General features: G+C 41.4%; 1 protein-coding gene across 2 annotated transcripts in view; it reads right to left on the bottom strand.

The window, feature by feature from the left end:
• The window catches only part of LOC140453499 (PR domain zinc finger protein 1-like), a 64,404-nt gene that overhangs the window by 37,544 nt on the left and 3,776 nt on the right, over nt 1–23,084 (bottom strand). The window contains exon 2 of one of the 2 annotated variants that reach the window (XM_072548234.1): nt 17,205–17,436. The exons of the other annotated variant lie outside the window; for it this stretch is intronic. Within the exon in view, the coding sequence (XP_072404335.1) occupies nt 17,205–17,375 (171 nt within the window). The 5' untranslated portion in view covers nt 17,376–17,436. The remainder of the gene's footprint in view (nt 1–17,204; nt 17,437–23,084) is intronic. 2 annotated transcript variants of the gene reach the window in all.

Here is a 23,084-nt window from a genome sequence, read left to right as displayed (position 1 = left end):
AAAGCCAAAGGTAAGAGACTGAAATCAAACATTTATTATTGCTTCTGCTGATGAGATGAGTTGCTTTATAAATAGTGCTCTTATTAAATTTCACTGGTTGTGACTGCTTGGCTTATATATCTATAGCACTGCATCCATTTTCAGTAGAAAATGGGTTTCCCAGGCTTAACTATCTTCAGCTGCTTCATCAATGACCTTCCCACCATCATAAGGTCAGAATGGGAGATGTTCACAATATTCAACACCATTCATCACTCCTCAAATATTGAAACAGTCCATGCCAAAATGCAGCAAGACCTGGATAATATCAGGCTTCTGCTGAAAGAGAGAAGTAACATTCATGTCACAGAAGTGCATCAGCAGCAAGAGAGAGAATATAATCATCCTCCCTTGACATTCAATGGTATTGTCATCACTGAATACTCCACTATCAAAATTCTGGGGGGTTACCATTGTCCAGAAACTGAACTGGTCTTTGTTTATAAATGCAGTGGCTACAAGAGCAGGTCAGAGGCTAGGAATCCTGCCGCAAATAACTCACCTCCTGACTCCCCAAAGCCTGTCCTCAATCTACAAGGCACAAGTTAGGAGTGTGATGGAATATTGCCCATATAGCTGGATAGATGCAGCTCCAAAAACACTCAAGGATAAAGTAGACCTTTTGACTGGCACCACATTTATAAACATCCATTCCCTCCACCACCAGTGCTCAATAGTACCACGAGTACTGTCTACAAGATGGACTACAGAAATTCATGAAATATCCTTTGACAGCAACTGCCAAGCCCATGACCACTTCCATCTAGAAGGATGTAGGCAGCAGTTACATGGGGACACCTGCAAATTCCCTTCCAGCCAGTCACCATCCTGATTTGGAAATATATTGCCATTCATTCAGTGTTGCTGGAATTCTCTCCCTCAGAGCATTGTGGGTCTACTTATAGCACTGCAGCAGTTCAAGAAGGAGCTCACCACCACCTTGGTAAGGGCAAATACAGATGGGCAGTAAATCCTGGCCTGGCCAGCGATGCCCACATTCCATGAGTGAATAAAAAAGGTACCTACTGGATGAGACATGCTTACATAGATAGTGGATGAATGCTGCCCACCATATTGCTGAAGCCAGAAAAAAAAATTGTTAAGTGTAGCAGGAAGCCAAAAGTCAGACACTCCCAGCTGGCTGGCATTGAGTCATACACCACAAACACACCCTTCCCTCCAACCTGTCCATACTAAACATAATCCCAAACTAAACTAATCCCATTTGCCTGCTCCTGGTCCATTTCCCTCCAAACTTTCCTGTTCATGTATCTATCCAGAAGTTTTTTAAAAATATTATAATTGTAGCCACATCCACCATTTCCTTAGGAGGCTCATTCCACGTGAACCATGCTCAGTGTAAAAAATTTGCCTCTCATATCTTTTTAAAATCTCTCTCCTCACACCTCAAAAATGTGCTCCTTAATTTGAAATCCCCCAATCCTAGAGAAAAGACAACTACCATTAACCCTATCTATACCTCTCATTATTTTATAAAGTTCTATCAGGTTGCATCTCCTACGCTCCAACAAACCTTGCTGGTTTCCCTATCGTCCACCCTCCATAAATTCAAACAAACTCTGCTGCCTGTGAACTTGCTCAAATAACCATCTTCATCTAGTGCTCACTTGCCAACATGACTCCCAACTGGCATATATATAGTTCCCATCCTTATTTTCAATTTTCTCAATTCTCTTTGCTACTTTCTTCTTTTGAAGTTTTCTCCAGCCACCAAGGATCTCTGTGATACTCCAGCTCTGACTTCCAATTATAATTGTCCATGCCTTTAGCTACAAGGGCCATAGCTCTGGAATTCCTTCTCTCAACCCTTCCTCCTCTCCTTTCTTTTTTGAGATGTCCCTGAACACCTATCTCTTTAACCAACAAGTCCTAACATTTGGTTCTGGAGCTCAGTGACAAGGAGTGTGCTGTCAGTTTCACAAACTTGTACAATTGCATTCTGAAGTGCCTGCAGATATTTCTACTATGTTGAAGAAGTTGGATAAAGTTATTTGCAGGATATGGTATGGACGAATTGAAATAAAATCCAAAACCATTGGAGTGTGGTCAGGGAAGGCATTAGACACACAATCAATTGAGATTATAAATTATTTTTTAGTCAGCCTGTGCAGCCATTTTATGATGCATCTCTGGGTATAGGTAAGGTTTGAACCCACGCTTCCTGATCCAGAGAATAGGAGGCTGCTACTCAGATCTGTCGTTGTAAAGTAAAACGGAGCTTTGGTGCATTCCTCTGACATTTTACACATTGCTAAGAAGGCCAGGAAACTACACGTTATCACAGGTTACACCAAGCTACATTTCAAATGTAATTTTGTAATAGAATTGACTGGGAGAACATAGATCATTATGCTATTAAAACGACTTTCAAATTTGACCCTGTTGACAGTTAATTGGGAGCAGGACATTGATTTGCCAATGTTTTTGCCAACATAATCTCTTGAGCACTTGACCACTTTTTTTCTAACAAAAGTCATTAAAAAGGGCGATTAGACTCCTGTAAGAACATCTTCTGAATTGTAGAAATTTAAAAAAATTCCAGTCAGTCCTTCAGGATGACTAATTGTTGCTTTTCATAAGAAAACGTATCTTTCACGGTACTGAGATCTACCCTCTTTTATGCTTTGGGCTATGGCTTAGCTATAGGCTTTATTCTTAACAATAAATTATTTTGTGGGCTTTCTGTTGCTGGTTACATAAATCATGAGCAATCATTCATCTGCTGTTTAACCAATGACGTAAAAATGAAACGTCAACCTGAATTTCCCTGTTTGAATAGTGTGACTTTGCACACACCGTCACATCAGCTTGCTCAGCCCCGACATCTAGTTTGTTGTAAAGTCTGAAATTTTGGAAGTATGTGGAATAGCTTTTATAAGGTATGGTTATACCAGTGGTTGATACACCTGGTTAACTTCAAAAAAGCCATCAGTTCACAATCTTATAACTATAGATTATGAAACTTGGTTCAAATAGATTTGCACTTAATGCAACAAAAATAGGAGGAGAAAGCTTGAAAGCCATCAGCTGGTTCACTAATGTCTTACAGTGTGCAAAATGGTGGCTCACAGCGCCAGGGACCCAGGTTCGATTCCAGCCTCGGGCGACTGTGTGGATTTTGCATATTCTCCCTATGTCTGCGTGGGTTTCCTCTGGGTGCTCCGGTTTCTTCCCACAATCCAAAGATATGCAGGTTAGGTAAATTGGCCATGCTAAATTGCCCACATATGTAGGTTAGATGCATTACTTATGGGAAATGTAGAGTAATATGGTAGGGGAATGGGTCTGGGTGGGATACTCCTCGGAGGGTTGGTGTGGACTTGTTGGGCCAAATGGCCTGTTTCCACACAGTACAAATTCTAATTCTATTTCTTCTAGTTCTAAAAACAGACTTTGCAATCCTTGACTGCTCTGATTTACTTGTGACTCCAGTGCCCCAGCATGTAATTTCCTCTGATTTAGATCATTGAAGGGTAGATTTCCAATTGTTCCCTGGTCTGGTGCAGCACAAATTATATCCAGAAAAAAAATTCTCTACATTTTGCCTCTAATGATTCAAGGTGCTTCACATAGACAGAACCAAAATTGGAAGATTTTTTTCCTGTGCATGGATTTCATCCAGTGTAAGAGATACACGAGTAAGAGTGTGAGATACAGGAAAATGCCACATACATATATATAGTTGCAAAATTTCAGACTTTACAACAGATTAGATGTCAGGGTTGCGCAAGCTGATGTGAAGGTGTGCAAAGTCACACTATTTGTACGGGGAAACTCATGTCAAAGATTGTGAGATGCTGATAATGACTACCATAATACATAAAAATGTATCAGTGACACTAGAGAAACAGGTCATTCAACCAAATCAGTTGGTAACAGCATTTCCCCTCTACACAAGAATCTAATCACAATTACTTCTACTAGTGTTAATCTACCTATTTTACTGAATCTTGAATGTTGACAGAGCTCCTGCCTCAATTCCTAATCTTGAAAAAGAATCCCACAGTGTCATAACTGTGTAAAAACAAGTTTCTTCTGCCTCGGTTCTAAAATGCTAATGTTTAATTTTCTGTCTAGGTGTTCTTGTTCTAGATTCCTTAACTACAAGTAACCTGCACTCTCTTTGCCTGGCCCACCCTTCCATGATTCTAAACACTTTATCATATCATCCTATAATCTGGGACAAACAAAAAGAAGGCTCAATTTTTCAAACTTTTATGTGTGAGAGGTTGTCTCATAATAAAACTGCACTGTACATGTTGTAAAGTCACAACATCTTCCTATTGAGGCCAACACCATATTTAGTACTCCAAGACAAGTGTTTTTGTATTAGTTGGTGGGATAAGGGTGTTGCTGGCTGGGCCAACATTTACTTCCCCTGAGAAGGTGGTGTCTTGGTGAATTGTTGCAGACTGTTTTCTGTAAATAGACCCACAATGCTATTCGGAAGAGGATTCCAGGATGTTGGCCTAGCAACACTGAAAAAACAGTGGGATATTTCCAAGTCAAAATAGCCATGATATGGAGGTGCCGGTGTTGGACTGGGGTAGACAAGGTTAAAAGTCACAACACCAGGTTATACTCCAACAGGTTTATTTGGAAGTGCTAGCTTTCAGAGTGCTGCTCCTTCATCAGATTGCTAGTGAGGAAGGATCATAGGACACAGAATTTATAGCAAAGATCACAGTGTCATACAACTCATGCAATATAGTTAACAAACCTGGACTGCTGTTAAGTCTTTCATCTTTTTGAATGTTTCAGTTCATTAATATGTAAATCCAGAACTTCTTTCAAGCTACGTTCCCGAGATAACTTAAGGTTCTATAAAAGAAGGTGACAACTCAGCTCAGACAATGTATTAAAAGTGTGAGGTTAGAGTCTGTCTGTATTCCAATCTTGAGTCTGACTTGTTCTATTTCTAAAGTAGGATTTTAAAAAATGTTATATGGATTGACTGCCTACAAACTGTGTGCTTTTTGTTCAATTCTGCAAATGCAGATTCACCCCACAGTCTTGTGTGTGTGTGTGCATGCATATGAGGCACAGAGAAAGCGAGAGTGTGAGTGTGTGGGGAGAGATGGAGAGAGTGTGAGTATGTGTCTGTGTGTGCACGTGTGCGTATGCGTGTGCGTGTGCTTGATATAATGAACAAGAGTGTGACAGTATATGCCTGTAAGAGGGCGTGCACGTAAGTGTGAATGTGGGGATGTGTGTGTGTCTGAGAGAGAGCGTATGTGTGAGAGAGGGTCTGTGTGAGTGAGAGAGGGTCTGTGTGAGTGAGAGAGGGTCTGTGTGAGTGAGAGAGTGAGTGAGTGAGTGTATTGTATTGTATGTTGGGGTCACCTGTAGTGTGACTTGAGCCCAAGGTCTTGGCTGAGGCCATCTTCATGGATACTGAACTTGGCTATCAGCCTCTGCTCAGCCACTCTGCGTTGTTGCGTATCCCGAAGTCCATCTTGGAGGATGGTCACCCGAAAATCCAAGATCAAATGTCCCTGACTACTGGGATTTACATATTAATGAATCAAAACCTGCAACCCATCCTAAAAGATGAAAGACTTAAAAGCAAGCTAGGTTTGTTCATTATATCACATCAGTTGTTTACTATAAATTCTGTGTTCTATGATCTTGCCCCACTAGCTACCTGACAAAGCAACAGTGCTCCAAAAGCTTATACTTCCAAATAAACCTGTTGGACTATAACCTGGTGTTTGTGTGATTTTTAACCAAGTCAGGATAGTGAGAGGTTTGGAGGGAAACTTGCGGGTGGTGGTGTTCCCCTGTATCTGCTGCCCTTGTACTTCTAGGTAGATGTGATTATTCATTTAGAAAGTGCTGATCGTGACCTTTGGCAAACTTCTGCAGCGCATCTTGTCGATAGTACACACTGCTGCTACTGAGTGTCCCCATAGAATACACTGCTGCTACTGAGTGTCGATAGTATACACTGCTGCAACTGAGCGTCCATAGTAGAGTGATTGAATGTTTGTGGATGTGTGCCAATCAAGTCAGCTGTTTTGTCCTAGACGGTGCCGAGCTTCTTGAGTGCTGTTGGAGCTGTACTCATCCAGGCAATTAGAGAGTATTCTCTCACACCCTGACTTGTGCCTTTTAGATGGTGGACAGGCTTTAGGGAGTCAGGTGAGTCACTCACTGCAGTATTCCTAGTCTTTGACTTGCTCTTGTGGACACTATTGATATGGCAAGTCAAGTTCAATGGTGGTTCTGATCAATGGTGAACACCAGGATGTTAATAGTGAGGGATTCAGTGATGATACCATAATTGAATATCAAGAAACAGTAGTTATATTGACTGTTAATGGGAATAATCATTGCCTGGTATTTATGTGACACAAATGTAACTTGCCACTTTTCAACCCAAGCCTGGATATTGTCCAGGTCTTATTGCATTTGGACACAAAGATGAGGATAATTTAACTGAGGACACTACCCTGAGGAACTCTTACAAAGATATTCTGCAGCTGAGATGTCTGACCTCTAACAACCACAACCATCTTTGCAAGTGCCAGGTTTGACTCCAACTAGCGGAGAGTTTGCCCCCAATTCCAATTAACACCAGTTTTGCCTGAGGCCGCTTCATGGCACATTATGTGAAAAAAATAACACCGAGGGTGGCTAGAATGTGGAATATTCAGTCACAAAATATGGTGAGACCATAAATTTTTTTTCAAAAGGTTTTCAATAATTGCTTGAAACAGAGGAACATCTGATGGTTAGGGGAGCAGCAGGAAAGCGACATTTCACATGTTTTGGGAGAAGCAAATTGCAGGCATTGACTGGATGGGAGATGAAGAGTTAGTAAGATTGCAGATTTAGAGTTGAAAGTAATTTGTCGTGTCTGAGGTAAAGTTACACAATAAGTGAATGTACTCGAAGAAAATGATAATACTCAAATATTTCAGCACCTCTGGGTCTTTTCCCCAGGATTTCTTCAGATTGCTCTTCAGATTTCCGGAGACTGTCAGATAATATTGGAAAGCTAGGAATGCTGGTCTGAAGCTGTGTCTGGCTAAATATTATGTGGAATATGTTAAAATTCAAAGGAGAGGAGAACTTTAGTCTGATGTGAGCGGTTTCCCAGAGAAACACATTCTCACTTCCACGTCAGAAGGCCATGGGGTCAGGACCCACTCCAGAAACTACAATGGAAGATCCAGGCCAACACTTCCAGGACCATAAGGATTCAAAGATTGCTGCTCTGCTTTAGGTGCCCTTTTCAGTTATGACTTGAAACCCAGGTACTGCCTACCTGCTCCAATGGATGCTAAAGATCGCAGGGTGACAACAGGCAAATCTCCAGAATGTCCTGGCCAGTATTACTGCTCAATCAATATCACTAAAACAAAACTATGTTGTGCTCTTTATCTGATATTGCTGTGCAGAAATTGGTTGCTGTATTTTTGCAAAACACAGCAGTGACCATCCTTCAAACTCGCTTTGTTTTCTGTGAAGCGCTTTGGGATGTCTTAAGATTGCATTTCTATAGCATCTATACAAAGTTATTTCGTTTTGCTTTCCTGTGGTTCGCAGCCCATGCATTGAACCTATGTGGATCTGCGAATAGGAAACACTGGGGGATTGTGAGTGCTTCAGTGCCAGTAACCCAACAGCAGCTACTAGTGCAGTGTAGGAAATCCCCACGCACAGCAACAAACAGAAAAACTGACAGGCCATAGTAACTATATTAGTTGAGCAAATTCAAAGGAACAAGCAGCTTCCTGTTTACGCTCCAACTGACTGGAGCTTTCTATTTTATGATACAATTGGACTTCTGAGAACTTCAAGCCTGTCACAATCTTTGAACATTGTTTACAACCTCTTCTGGCACCTAGGGTTTCTCATCTAGACCAGAGTCCAATTTCAATTTCAAATGTCCTGCTACATGTTAGAAATATATTATGCACCCTCCATGGAATATAAAATCATAACAGTGCAGCACAGAAAGAATTGACTTTATCATGGTTCTTTCAAAGAACAATCCAGTAGTCCCACTTTCCCCCTCTCGCAGTAAGTATTCTTTTCCATTTTGAAAGCTACTAAATCTATTACTACAACCCTATCAGCCACAACCATTTGTCATGTAAAAATGCTTTTCCTTACATTGGCAAAAAACAAGGGACAATCATCTGAAATCTCTCCCCTCTGGTTACTGACCCTTCAGCCACTGAACAGGTTATTTTTACTATAGCTAATCCTTCATGATTTAAAACACTTATGTTTCCTCTTAGCCTTCTCTGCTCCAAGGAAAACAACTTCAGCTCTTTCAGTCTATGCATGCAATTGTACCTCTGTATTGCCAGCAATAATTTTGTGATTCTCTGCTACGCCTTCTTCACACCTTTCCTCAAGCCTCATGGCTCAAATTGAACTCAATACTCCAGTTGGTGCTGGACGAATGTTTTCTTTAAAAAAGCATGTTCAGTATAACTTCAAGAGTTTTGTATTCAATCATATCAGACTCAATACGTTAACTATGCCCCTTTCTCCACAACAACACTCAGGAAGTTTGATACCTACCAGGACAAAGCAGCCTGCTTGATTGGCACCACATCCACAAAAGACTCAGTCACTCCAACACCAATGCTCAGTAGTAGCAGTATGTATCATCTGCAAGGTGCACTGCAGAGATTCACTAAATCTCCTTGGATGACACTTCCAAGCCTATGACCACTGACATCTATTAGAACAAGGCAGCAGATGCATAAGAATACCACCAACTAAATGTTCCCGCCAAGCTACACACCATCCTGACTTGGAAATATATCGTTGTTCCTTCACTGTTGTTGAATCAAAATCCTGGAATTTCCCTCCCGAATGGCACTGCGGTCTACCCACACGGAATATATTGCAGCGGTTCAAGATGGAAGCTCACTCTACCATCTTCTCAAAGGCAGCCAGGGGCAGGCTATAAATCCTGGCCCTGTCAGCCACACCCAAACTCCAAAACTGAATTTTAAAAAATGATGCTACCAGATTTGCTGAGATTCTCCAACATTTCCTCTTCTTATTTTAGAGCCAATGCCTTTGTTTATTAAGCTCAGGGTCTCATGTGCTTTGTAAGTTGCATTGTTAACCTGTTTTGATCAAAGATTTTTGTACAAATACCTGCCAACCAGAAACCCTTCTACCTGTATTCTGTCTTTAATGTGGTGCTGGTGAGCTCCGTACTCACCAATACTCATTGTTTCTGAGGCCAAAAATAAATCCATGTTAAATTCTCTTCCTTGTTGACAATTCCCTCCATGTCCTCACCCATTCCTATCTCTGTAACTTTTCCGAGTCCTACAAACCTCCAAGATCTTTTGGCTGCTATGATTCTCGCTTCATGGATTCCCTCAATTTAAGATTGGCTTTCAGCTGCTAAAGTTTGGAATTTCTTGCCCAAACCAAACCATTCTGCCTCCCAAGTTCCCTCTCCTTACTTAAGACAATATTTAACACCCACTTAAGGAGCTCAGTCTCAAATTTCATCTTGTAACTTTTCAGTGAAGTACCTTGGGACATTTTATTACGTTAAGAGGTACTATATAAATGCAAGCTGTTGCAATTTTATTAGCTTTACCTTGTATCTGACATATGCTGTACCAGGCCTGTGAGTGTTTGATGGGAAAATATAAAGGTTGTTTCACTTTTATGTCTAACCTGTGCCTTAAAACATTCAATGGCCTACAAAGTGGGATGTTTCATTTAAAATGCCAGGAGAAAAATCACTCACTCATTATCTGAAATGCAGAGATAAATTTCTCTTTATATATTATCCGTTCCACCTAGGCCGCAGGGTAGGCCAGACTGTAATCAACAGGCAGGGCTATGTCACAAACTGACTGTCACTCCAAAATGCATTGTTGGTCTCACTTTTACTTATGAAAAGGTGAGTGCTGCTCTCTTTGCTTTATTCAGGTGGTATCCACCACCATGACAGCCTGTCTTGATGACTCCACTAGTTGCTCACCAATGACACTCTGGGGAACATTCTACATATTATATTGCCAATGGGAAGAATCTCTTTTTATGCTGTTTTTTTCAATTTGCATGAACGTCCATCAGACAACTCAGTGTACACACCCTTGGGTGTAGTAAACCATGAGTAAGTGTTGCTATAATCATAAGGATTTTCAAAACCAAAACATTGTGCTATTCATCTTACACCTCGAAGGAAATATAATGCATCTCAAATAATGGCCAATAGTTAATTCAATTTTCTTTTTCTCTGAAAAGTTCAGCTCGAATCTTTCTGTGACTAACCTACTGGAACACAACTGATGCTTGCCATAGCCTCTTCCAGACCCTCACCTTGGTCAGAACCCTTGTGAATTGAGTTACATGTAAGGGAGCAGATATTTTTCCTTTTTGGACTATAAACTGAAATGATTGCTGAAATACCTGGGGGGGGGGGGGGAGGTTCCTGCATTTTGGAAAAATCAAGTGGTACGTGGTTTTAACTGAACACACAATGTTGCCTTTTAAAATCAATGAGATTATTGCTTTGAGGCAGAGTGATGCAGCAAGTCTTTGAGTTAAGTATGGATAAGGTGAGGGTCTTTTCCATAAGGTGGGGGGAGTTAAAACTTTAAGTAGAGAGGAGAAAGTTTTTTTAAAGACATGAGGGCCAACTTCTTTACAGAGAGAGTAGTTTGGAATGAACTGCCAGAGGGAGTTGTGGATGCAGGTACAGTTACAACATTTAAAAGACGTTTGGTTAAGTACAGGAATAGAAAAGGTTTGGAGGGATATGTGTCAAATGCAGGCAGGTGGGACTAGTTTAGGTTGGGAACATAGTCAGCATGGAGTGGTTGGACCGAAGGGTCTGTTTCTGTGCTGCATGATTCATTGATTTTGTAAAGTCTGCCTGACAAGAGTCCACTGATTGGTTCAGGGACAAGCAGTTTGTTAAAAAGCTGAGAGTGCAGGCTAGACAGGGATCTCCAGAGGTGTCAAACAGAAAACATCTCTCTTCCTCTCTCTCCATGTGGGTGAAAAGACAATGGTGAATGATCATTTCTCAAATAAAAAGGAATTGGAAGACAACTTAACTCCCCTTTGATAGATGGACTTTTAATTTTCAGAATTTTGCTTTCACTGTTTACAATTTTTTTCCCACCTAAAGTGTGTCAAATGGTTTGCTTTGGTGTACCGTAGTCATGAATGAGTGTGTGTGAATTTGAGTTTTTAAAACAGGTTGTATAATTTAAGTTGTATAATAGTAGATTTGGAACCCTTTCTTTTCACTGTCACTTGTTAACATTAAGTGTATGACAATAAAGAAGGTTGTTTTCTGTTAAAGATGAAATCCACTGTGAATCGCTTTTGTCCTGAATAGCAGCCAGTCAGGCAAATTGGTCACCTTGGCAATCTCAGTGGGATTACGTAACATCTTGTGGGAGAGTGGGGCATGGTTATCAGGGGGTTCTTCCCAATTATGTTTCACCAGAGACCTATTTTAGTTAGCTCTGTACTGCTCTGTCCAGCTGAATCTCAATGACAGTGCAGGTCTCTTATTCTTTAACTCAAACGCTGATGAAATTCCCTCAGCCATCTCATATCAGCCTTGGCAGTTAGTGAGAGGAAACCCTGGCGACTGATGGGGTACTGCATCACTGGATGGGGCAGCTCAGGTGGATATAAAAGACCCCACCGCAATATTCAAAGAAGAGCAGCAAGGTTTTCCTGATGTTCTGGTGAGCATTTACTCCTCATTCACCAGAATATGTGGTCATTTGTCACACTGCTCCTCATGGGAACTTTGTTGTATTATCTGCATTTTCATAGGATGTTCTGAAGCATTTTACAACCAGAGATCCTGAAGGCATTAAAAGATTCTTTATTTGGTAGTTCTTCATTTTATCAGCCACAGTCATAGCAAACAAAAACAAAATCAGTTAGCCTTTCAGTTGATGGAAATTATTTCTCTCTCAGACTTTCGATGCAAGCCGAGCACACAAAGCCAATAGGCGCTAGTTAATCAAAGGCCTTGGATATAACTTACCAACCTGCTTTGAGGATCATTCTCAGCAATTAATTGAAGCAGCTTTGATTGTTTCTGTTGTGTTGCACAGAGTTCTTTCTGCACTGAAATTTTGTATATTTTCGGTGTGCCTTGGTTGGATCATTGGTTTCACATACAACTCAAGGGCATAATGCACCACTCATTATGAACGTCACCAGAAAATTACTCATTGACATTCACTCTGCTGGCAAGGAAACTCCACAGCCAGACATACATGGTTCACAAGCAACCAGTTTCCGACACCCTTCCATTCCTCACTCTTAACTGGGAATTTCATAAATGTTTACTGTTGAGGCAGTCACACACGGACTGTTGAGGACAGAAATCCCCATAAGAAGCGTGCTCACTCTTTCAAACTCACCTATTAGTCTGGCTACTTCATGACATACAGGATTTCTATTTGGATTTGAAACTGTTGCTAGCACAGATCTGAGAATCTGTCTGTTACAGTTTACCTTGTTTCACGGTTTGTTAGCTCAGTTGACTGGGTAGCTGGTTTGTGATGCAGCGTGATTCCAACAATGTGGGTCAATTCCTGCAGTGACTGAGGTTACCATGAAGGTCCCACCTTCTTGACCTTGCCACCTGCTTCAGGTGTGGTGACTCTCAGATTAAACCACCAGCAGTCATCTCTCCCTATTGAGAGAGACTGGGACTATGGTGACTTTACATTTACCTTTATTAGGAACCATCAACGTGTTGATGCGTTACACAGTAACACACATTTGTATACAAAGGCACGGCTGCTCTCAATGCAATCTGAGGGATTTCACTCAGGGAATAGAACTTTCTCACATTGTATTTCTCAGCTTCTGCACCAAACTCTCCAAATATCGCAGGTTACATAGAGTTGAACTCCCTCTACGCTGTCCATTTAACATATCAACAAGGCTCAGTCTCTCACGACCCAGTTTGAGACACAACCACTGAAACAAATTTCCATTTCCAAACTCCAATCCTCCCTCTCTCCAAGTCTCCCTGTGATAGATTGCTTCCTTGGTGCATGTTTTCACTTGAAACATAAGAATTTGGAGAGAGCCATTTCAGCCCCTTAGGCCAGCTTTATTATTAAATTATATCATGTCTGATCTACAGCTTCAACCAATTTGCCTGCCTTAGTTCCATATCCCTGGATAACTCCCCGATAAAAATCTACCAGCCTCATGGCCCCGGAGATCCAAATCTCCAGTACTGTTTGTGTAAAGAAATACAAGGTTCGAGGGTTAACTCTTATCTGCTGGCATACAATTCAACCCAGCCTAATAACCATTGGTCCTAGTTGGTTACTTTTCATTACAGCCCTTTATAAATATAGTTTGCACACGACCCTTTGTGTTCTCATTCAGAAAAATTTCAGTTTTCCTAATTTTCAACTTGCTAATTTCAGTCCTTTATGGCCTAGCTCAAAATCTAAAATAAAGTCATATTATTATAGAGCATGGAAACAGACTTATCCATACCAATCAGGTTTCTCAAACTGCGTTAGGCCCATACCCTCTAGACATTTACTATTCCTGTACTTGTCCAAAAGTCTTTTAAGTCTTGCAATTATATCTGCATCTACCATTTCCTCTGTTGGTTTATTCCATATCCACGCCACCACTGTGTGAAAAAGTTGCCCTTCAGGTCCCTTTTAAACCTTTCCTCTTAAAATTATGCCTCTAGCTTTGAACTTCCCCACCCTGGCAAAAAGATCTTTGCTATTCACAGTATCAATGCTCCTCATGATTTTATGAACCTCTATAAAGGTCACCCCTCAACCTCTTACCCTCCAGTGAAAACAAGTCCCAATTCTTCCAGCTTCTCCTTCTGACTCTAGTCTCATAATATCCTTGTAAATCTTTTCTGTACCCTTTCCAATTTAACAATATCCTTCCTATAGCAAGGTGACCAGAATTGTGTTCAGTGTTTCAAAAGTGGCCTCACTAATGTCCTATACAGCCTCAATATGACGTTCCAACTCAAATGTTCTGACCAATGAAGGGAAGTTTGCCAAACACCTTCTTCACCACCCTGTCTAACTGTGAAGTGACTTTGAAGGAACTATGTACCTGAACCCCTAGGTCTTTCTGTTCGACAACACTCCCCAGGGCCCTACCATTAACTTTGTAAGTCCTGCCCTAGTTTGTCTCACAAGCCAAATTTTTTCTCCATATCTGGAGATAACTGACTCCTCCCCAAGTTATTTTGTCAGATCAGCCCTCAGTCATCTAAACTCAAGGGAATATGTCAAGCCATGTTTGTTTACCTTTATGATAGAGGGTTTGGCTCCACTTTAGGATTTCAGCACATTATCTATGCCAATGCTCCTTAATGAGTGCTGACATTGACCACTCAAATTAGGTATTTATACTGAGCCACCATGAGACTCTCATAACTTTATTGTAAGAAAAGCAGGCAATGTTTCTCAATAGGAAAACAAAGGGTGGTTACGTAAACTATCTTCGTAATGAGCTTTGGGCAAGTACCCAAAAGGAATCTAATTAGAACTAGTTTGGGTTAAATTGCTTGCCAGCAGATAAAAGCTAACCCTTGACTCTTGTATTACGCACCGGAGACAGTGTGTACACACACATGAACGTACTTCAACCTAGAGACAATTCAGCTGGATATGGAGCTCAGCTCCCTGTGACACAGACATACCAATTGCGTGTCAATTCAGAGACTACTCTGTTAAGATAATCGTCACAAATGTAGGTAGAACAACAGAGTAGCCTGCTATTGGCAGTGCACACTGTCTGGCAGCTAGATGACTTGTCATACTCACATTGCAGTTATTTTGGTGAAACTTTAAATATTCCATTAAGTGCAGTGAAATCACCCAAGCCAAAATCCCCTCAAGAGCTGTTGTCAGTTTGTGGCTGTGTATGTGAGCCTTTTCCTGTCTTGCACTCATCTGATACGTGTGCAATGATTGTCCCTCACCTCTTGGGGTGAGGGGTTTTCAACCACCAAAAAAGTGGCAAGGTGGTGGAAGGATTGGGCAGAGTTGGTTTACCGAGGAGTCTCAGCAAAATCTGGGATCTCCACCTGCAAGAGCCCAGAGAAATAGAACCGCTGATATCCCGTCCCCACCTACTGGGTTTTCCACCTTCACACATCTGCTGTGATCCAGGAGCAAGGTGTAAAAGTCAGGAAATGCCAAAGGATTTTGACTATTCTTGGGCCTTGTCCATCCAAGACCAACCTGATGCTAGTTTCAATTTTGATATGTTATTTAACATCTATCAATCAAAAGATAACCAATTTAATCATAAGCAGTATTTGCATTTCCATGGTACCTCTTCCAATCACATTACAGAATATTCCACAGCTTTTTACAGGCACTGGAGTATATCCAAACTGTGGTCAATGCTACATCATTGGAAACAAAGCAGTGGCTTCGTGCACAGCAACGAAATAATGATGAGATAATCTATCCAGGTGCTGACTGAGAGGTGGATATCGGCCGTGTGAAATGAGGGAAAGCTCCCCTGTTCGGTTTTCAAATTGTGTCATTAGATCTGTTATGTCCACCCAAGATAGAAGGCTGACACAATTTCAGCATTCCCTCCATACTGCAAACATTTGAGGGGAGGTGGTGTGATGATGATATTCCTAGCAATCCTGAATCACAGAATCCCTACAGTGTAAGCAGCCATTCAGCCCATTGAGTCCACACTGCCCCTCTGAAGAGCATCCCACCACCTACCCTATAACCCTGCATTTCCCATGGCTAATCCATCTAACCTGCACACCATTGGATTGTGGGAGGAAACCGGAGCACCCAGAGGAAACCCACACAGACAGGGAGAATGTGCAAACTCCACACAGACAGACAGTCACCCAAGGCTGGAATCAAACTTGGGTCTCTGCCGTAATGAGGCTGAAGTGTCAACCACTGGGCCGTCCTGCCACTCCTTATGCCCATGCAAATGCTTTTGAGCCATAGGTTCATAGCACAATATGGCAGCTGATGGAATTTAAAATCTACTAAAAGTTAATTAATTGAAGCAATTTGGAGTTGAAAACTGGTCTCAGGAAACTCAGTTATTGTCATAAAATCCCAGCTGGTTCACAAATGTCCTTGAGGAAGGGAAACCTGCTGTCCTTACTGGGCGTAAATCTGACTTGATCCAGACTCACTGCAACACGGCTGGCTCGTAATTGCTCCCAAGAAATCAGGGGTGTACAACTGCAGGCTGGTCAGTGAAGTTCCAGAACTTACAAATGGATACAACTATAGATTTCAGAGTTCAGTCTCAGGAGTGGAACGTAAACCTACAACTTTTGGACTCAAAATGCATAAATGTTGCAGCTATCATTTCCAGTTACCTTCCTAGCAAAAAGCATATCCTGCTTGTTATGCCAAACACTAAGTAGTCTAATCAGCAGTCCCTTTATTTCTGTTGGGGCTAGGGGTTTGCAGTGGTGTCTCTCCCAGACCCACAGGGAAATGACACCAGCTTGCATGTGAGTGGGCTTTGCCTGCTCCTGCCTACCTATGATACCACCCATTTCCCTGAAATCTGGCAGAACGTCTGGGCAATGTACCAATACAAATGTGGCCAGTCTGGAAATGTACAGCAATCATATAGCACAGGATGAGATCATTCAGCCCATCATGCTTCTGTTGGATGTTTGAAATAGTTATCCAATCAGTTCCACTTCCCTTACTTTTTAAACCATAAAACATAAATGCTTCCTTCTCAGGTATTTCTTTAATTCGCTTTGGAAAACTTGGTTCAATGTGTTTCTCCTGTCCAGACAGACAGTAGATTTCTGATCACAACAATCCACTGCAGAAATTTTATGTTCATCCTGTCTCCAGTTCCATTGCTTTCACTTCAGTCTACAATACCTGTCTGTAGATCATGCTTTGGACATCACACTGCTTCGAATGAAAGTACAAAGTGATCCTTTCTGTAATAGCTTTGACATTGGACCATCAAGAGAAAAGCAATGCATACTGATCTGTCAGTGACCAATCCCAAGAATAACAATGAACAAGTCCTTGCAAGCAGAAATTGACAGTGTGACATATTTATATGAATTTGAATTTATTTTTGCAATATACACTTGACATTACTGTGTGTTGCTCAGAGATATTAGGTCAGTTGGGCTCAGAGGGACTTACCTCATTGGTAGCTGCGTACTTAAAGATAAGGTTTCGGGGTATGGAAGCTCTGGCCAGAGGGATCTCAGCATATTTTACTGGGTCTGCAGGTTGGTCATTTACAATGTAGGTGCACTTCTCTTCCAAATCCACCTCTGTCCACTGGCTCATATCTGAGATCTCAGCTTTCATCTTCCTACCTTCTCAGTGTCTCACTCACTCCAAGGTGACAGGACCAATAACATCGGAAAACCTGCAAATTGAAAAGCATGGGATATATATTTTAAAAAAGGAATGAAATTGTGTTTCTATAGCACCTTTCGCAACATCAGGATGTCTCAAAAGGCTTCACAGCCAATGATGTCCTTTCTGAAGTCTAGCCACTGAGGCAACATAGGAAACATGACAGCCAATTTGCACACAACAAGCTCCAAGAAACAGTTGTGCGATAAATGACCTCCCTTAGTGAGTTAGGGTGAGGGAAATGTATTGTCCCCAAGCTACCAGCGAGCACTCCCATGCTCTTCTTCCAAGTAACATTCTGCAAGCTTTTACAACCTCCTGAGAGGGCACATGTGGTTTAATGACTCATTGAAAGGAATACATCTTCAACAGCATAGTAGCTCTACACTACTGTACCGGAAGTTTCATTAGATGCTCAAATACTTGGATCTTCTGACTCAGGCAAGAGAATGATGTCCATGGCTAACAGTTAGTTATTATTACTGTTGAATGCATGATGCAACGTCACACTGGCAGTTGTGCAAAATTCAATATCTTCCATGCAGGAGGAAAGCAAGAGAAAGATAAGCGGTGCTACGAGATGTTGTGAAAGGTGACGTGTCCCCAGCAACTTTATCAAGACTGCACATGGCTGCCTACCCTAAGGAAGGTAAAGAAGTAAAATACCTGACCAGATCCTACCTCAACATCTTTCCACAGTTTATGCAACTCCACAACAAGGAAAGGGAGCAAAGAGTTGTAAGGCCAGGGGTGGACAATTAGGGGATGGGGCCGGGGCTAGGAATCAGAGCTGTAGATAGTTGCCAAAGAAAAGTAAGTGAAGTGTAGCAATGCCAACCCCGCTGCACCCCCCTCACCATGTTATTGTAGACAGCAGTAGACATCCGTTTGATGTATTTTTTCAACCCATTTCAAAGAGGTGCCCTCTTGCCCAGAGGTGGCTTCCCTTTGGTTTAGAGATAGAACAGTTGGACGACCTATTTATTAAAATAAAAATCGCTCACCTCCACCCTAAATTAATTTCTAATTTTGCTTCACTGACCAGCCAAGATTTGGAAATAGAGCATTTGATTGGGTACTATTTGTATCTACTGGCAAATACCGGAGACCATAGGTCCTCAAAATTCAGCAGCTGCCACCATGATTTTTCAACAATCAATTCTCTCCGCAACAGATGAGAGGAAAGCATGGGACAACTACAGGTGTAAGTTAACCCCAGTCTTTTTACTCCTATTTGCGCAGTTCTTTGTTGAGTAAGGATATCTAGCGATCTCAGTCTGGGGATGACTTTTAACCAAAAATGGTTTTTTCCATGGAGTTTCATGGAGACTCTCTCTTCCTGAGCTCCAGCAAGTTACCTCAAACAGTACTCTGCTACTCCACTCACTGAGTGTGTGCCATGTTTCCATGTCATCATTCTTATGCTACTGTGCACTCTGTACCATTAAACCTTCTGACATTTATGCCATGGGCACTTTATTTAAACATCAGCTACACACTACGTCAGACACTGCCAGCTTGGTCTGAAGTTGCCAGTTGAATCAACACAGTGTCCATAGACTGGAGGACCACCCAGCAACACTGCAAAAAAAGGTTTTCAGAGTCACTGGATTCAAAACATTAACACTGCTTTCTTCCCACAGATGCTACTAGACCTGCTGAGTTTGTACAGTAATTTCAGCAATATAAGGTGTCAGGTGAGCTCCAAAGTACAGTAGTATAAGTTGAGCCCCAAATATGCCAGGATGATGAGATGCTTTGTCAATGACAACCTACATGAATAAAGGTATTGGTGGTTACTATGCATGGAGTGGGCACTGAGGTGTCGGAGAATGTTGGCCAAGATACACACCCTGAGAAGAGCCAGCGAGTTGCAGCTGCCTGTGCAAGCTCTCGTGTTGGGAATTGTTGCTGTCTAGTTTCTCTCCTGTGGGAAAATGGTAAATTGCGTGTAAGTGAAGGAAAATTAGATAATAATGAAATGTTAATGCATGCAGATAGGCTTCTCACCGTTTCTTAGTGAGATTGCCATCTTGCAGTTGAAGGCTTGAGAGTAAAATTTGATTTTGTTTCCTGAAGCATTGAAAATCTCCTTTTCCACAGCTGTCATACTTTGCTGACTGATGCTGGCAAATAGGACTAGGTCAGATTGGGATGTCTGGTCAGCACGGATGAGTTTGACCGAAGGGTCTGCTTCCATGCTGAATGACCCTATGACTTGCCATGTCCATATTATGGAGAGTCTGGAAAGAATCTGCCCTTTAAAACGGTGATTGTACCACTTCCTGATTTCACTTATGTTCTAATGTTATGGTTGTCCCAATTTGGTCACTGGCTTTCACTGGAAGTAGTGTCTCTGAATCTATCCTATTGCAAGTTATAATTTTAAACAACTCAACAGAATTACTATTATATGTGCTACATAGCGAACGCAACAAGTTGCTTTTACATAACACCTTTAACGTACAACAAATTCCCAAGGTGCTTCACAAATGGATTAACAAACTGAATTTCAAATCAATTCACCTAAAGAGGTGTTACCTCACCTGGCTGATAACCTGGGTGCAGGTTTTGAAGATTGTCTTCAAAGCAAGGAGATTGAGAAAGGAAATTTCATAGCAAAAGGCGGAGGCAGCTGAGTCAGCAGCAATGAAGATCTTCAAATCCAAATTGTGCAAGAGGCCATAATAGGAAAAGCGCAGAAATTTCAGAGGGTTATGGGCTGGACACAGGGAAAGGTGAGGGATTTGAAAACGAGGATGAGAATTTTTAACTTGACACATTGGTTAACCTGAAACCAAGGTAAGGGGGAGAACAAAGGGTGAACTGAGTCAGAAATGGACAAAGTTGGGTGATTCAAGTCAATATGAGCTAGACATCCTTGGAGGTGCCTGCCTTATTATACTGTGCTCCACCCAATGATGCATCAGTGAGGAACATTCTGATGAAGGATTCCCATCCAAGGTGTTATCAGTCAGTTCTCTCGACACGTACAGCCAGACCCACTCAGCACAAGGACAATGTCTCTCCAAAGCGGATGGAAAGTAACGATCAGGTGAGATTTTCTGTAAGACGCTTTAATGTTCAATCCAACAGGTAAATGCAGTGACTGATCTGGATTTAACGAGGATTGGCTACTTGATCCGGTTCCAGCTTTCCGCTCCAAGCCCTTATGGGATTTCTCAACTCGGATAAGTATTTTGTTAAACAGAGTACAGCTCCAATAACTTTCTAAATAAATCCAATCCTACTTACTGAAACAAAGCAGGTATCATTTTAACCTGAGTGCCCAGTGGGTGACCAATTGGATTTACTTTCCACCAAGAACAACTTACATTTCTCTGGCACCTTTGATAGCACCACAATTCTTCACAGCAGTGAACAGGTAGAATTTGTTGCCAAAACATACAAGAAACTATTAGGATAGGCCACCAAAAGCATAATCAAAGAAGTAGCTTTTAAAGAACATCTGAGGTGCAGTGAGGGTTAGAGAGATGGAGAGATTTAAGTAGGGAATTCCAGACCACTCCAAGTTACATACACACACACGCACATGTGCACATACGTCAAACTGGGGACTGGACGCAAGATGTTCCTGTTATCCATTGCTCAATATCAACAGCAGGCAGTGTCCATTAGCTTATCCATTTATCCATATTCATCCATCAAAGCAGTGTTCAATTCTCCTTTAAAGAGGGCAACACTCTGGAAGGATCCTCTGTGCCATCAGCTATTGTTAAACATTACTCACTCATGTCAGATCACAGAACAGTTCAGCACAATGTCTGAGGTCTTATTTCTGAAAATATATTTTGCATTAAAACTTGACAGTAAGCACTGACATGTACCGAGGAGTTGCTCCTGCGATGATGTTTTGGCTGATTAGGCCTCAGGAAGATAGCAATTGTTCAGTATTATGGCGAAGGGCGAGGGTGTGGGGTGCGTACTCTTCACTCTGGCTGCATTACATCACCTCTAGCCTCTTACCATCCCACCCCATAGTGCTACCATTGACTGCTCATCATGCCCACCCTCACTATGCTCATCTTCCCATAGTCAATGAGAAGATAAACAGTCACTTCATTACCTGACGGATAAGTTAACGAACTCCCTTTCTCCTTATCTCCAATATTAGGAATAATTATTTAAAAATTCAAACTCTGATGCAGAGACTACAGTTCAAGAAGACAGCTCACCATCACCTTCTCAAGAGCATCTCAAGGTGGACAATAACTGTTGGCCCAGCCAGTGATACCCATGTTCTTTTTTTAAAAAATAAACAGCGCTATCCCTACATTTGTTGCAGCACTTTCACTGGATTTATGCACCAGCTTCTCTCAGGGGGTCATCAGTCTTTTGAATTCCTATCTTCAAAAAGTGGTGGAAGCAGACTTTTTGAATATTTTTAAGGCAACAGTGGATAAGCAAAGGAGAAAGGTTATGGAGGAAAGGCAGGAATGTGGAGTTCATGTTACATCGGCCATGACCTTATCAAAATGGTGGAGTTAGTTCAAGAGGGCAAATGGACTACTCCTACCCCTAACTTGTAGGTTTATTTGCAATTATTCATTTTATTTTGAAACTATTCTTAATAATTTTCTTCCCCACCAGTTTAACAAATGAATTGCTCTCTCACCATGATTCCCAATATAGCATGCACTGTGATCAAGTCAGAAGGTCATGCTCCATGCCTCTCATTCTGTCCTATAATATACACAGAGAAGGCACTGGAAAAATAGGTCAGATTACCAGCACCTAAAATCAAGAACAATAGATATTTCAGGTGGGGAAATGTTTCAGTTCTGTTACAGGTGTCACCTGCAGTAATATTATCATCTATCCTATCTCTTTCAGGCTCTGATCCAGTTTGTGAATTTTTCAGCACTTGTGAAATTTCCTTCCATCTCAGGACAGTCAGGGACTTCGTTAATTGGCTGAAGCAAAATACACTCACAGGTAGTTATACAATTGCATAAAGGAAATATAGAAGTGTTGAAATGGAGAACTAATTTACTATGGTTAGTTTCACATTGCACATTTGAGAAAGAAAGTCCTGTCACTCAAAATGTATTAGAACTGATAATCTGACATCTATTCTCGGAAGTCCTTTTAGAACTTTTTTACTGAGGGAGCCTCAATACCAGAAACCTATCTCACCAGAACTGTATCTTTGGAAACATCGAGGCTGCATTAGTTGGGTCTGATCTCCAACTCTTCCATGTCCATAGCTCATCCATAATTTGAACACAACAGAACAGTGACCCGAAGAGAATTTTATTAATGTTGTGGGTCTACCTACAACAAAGAGACTGCAGTTCAAGAAGGCAGCTCACCATCACCTTCTCAAGACCATCTCAGGATGCACAATAACTGCTGGCCCAGCCAGTGATACCCATGTTCTTTTTTACAAATATAACATTGCTGTCCCTATGTTTGATACAGCACTGGCACTGGATTTATGCACCAGGTATACTCTGAACAAGTACATCATAGTCACTGTATTAATTACCCTGGGCTAATAATTTGCACACATCAGTTTAAATACAACCAAAGGACAATGTGATTTGGAATTCAGTTAATTAATTATATCTAGAATGAAAAAAGGTACCAGTAATTGTCAGCATGAAATGGACTGGATTGTTGAAAATCTAGTTCATT

The sequence above is a fragment of the Chiloscyllium punctatum genome, chromosome 27, assembly GCF_047496795.1.
Source record: "Chiloscyllium punctatum isolate Juve2018m chromosome 27, sChiPun1.3, whole genome shotgun sequence".
In the NCBI taxonomy this organism is placed as follows: domain Eukaryota; kingdom Metazoa; phylum Chordata; class Chondrichthyes; order Orectolobiformes; family Hemiscylliidae; genus Chiloscyllium; species Chiloscyllium punctatum.
This window is presented reverse-complemented; position numbering and strand designations above follow the sequence as displayed.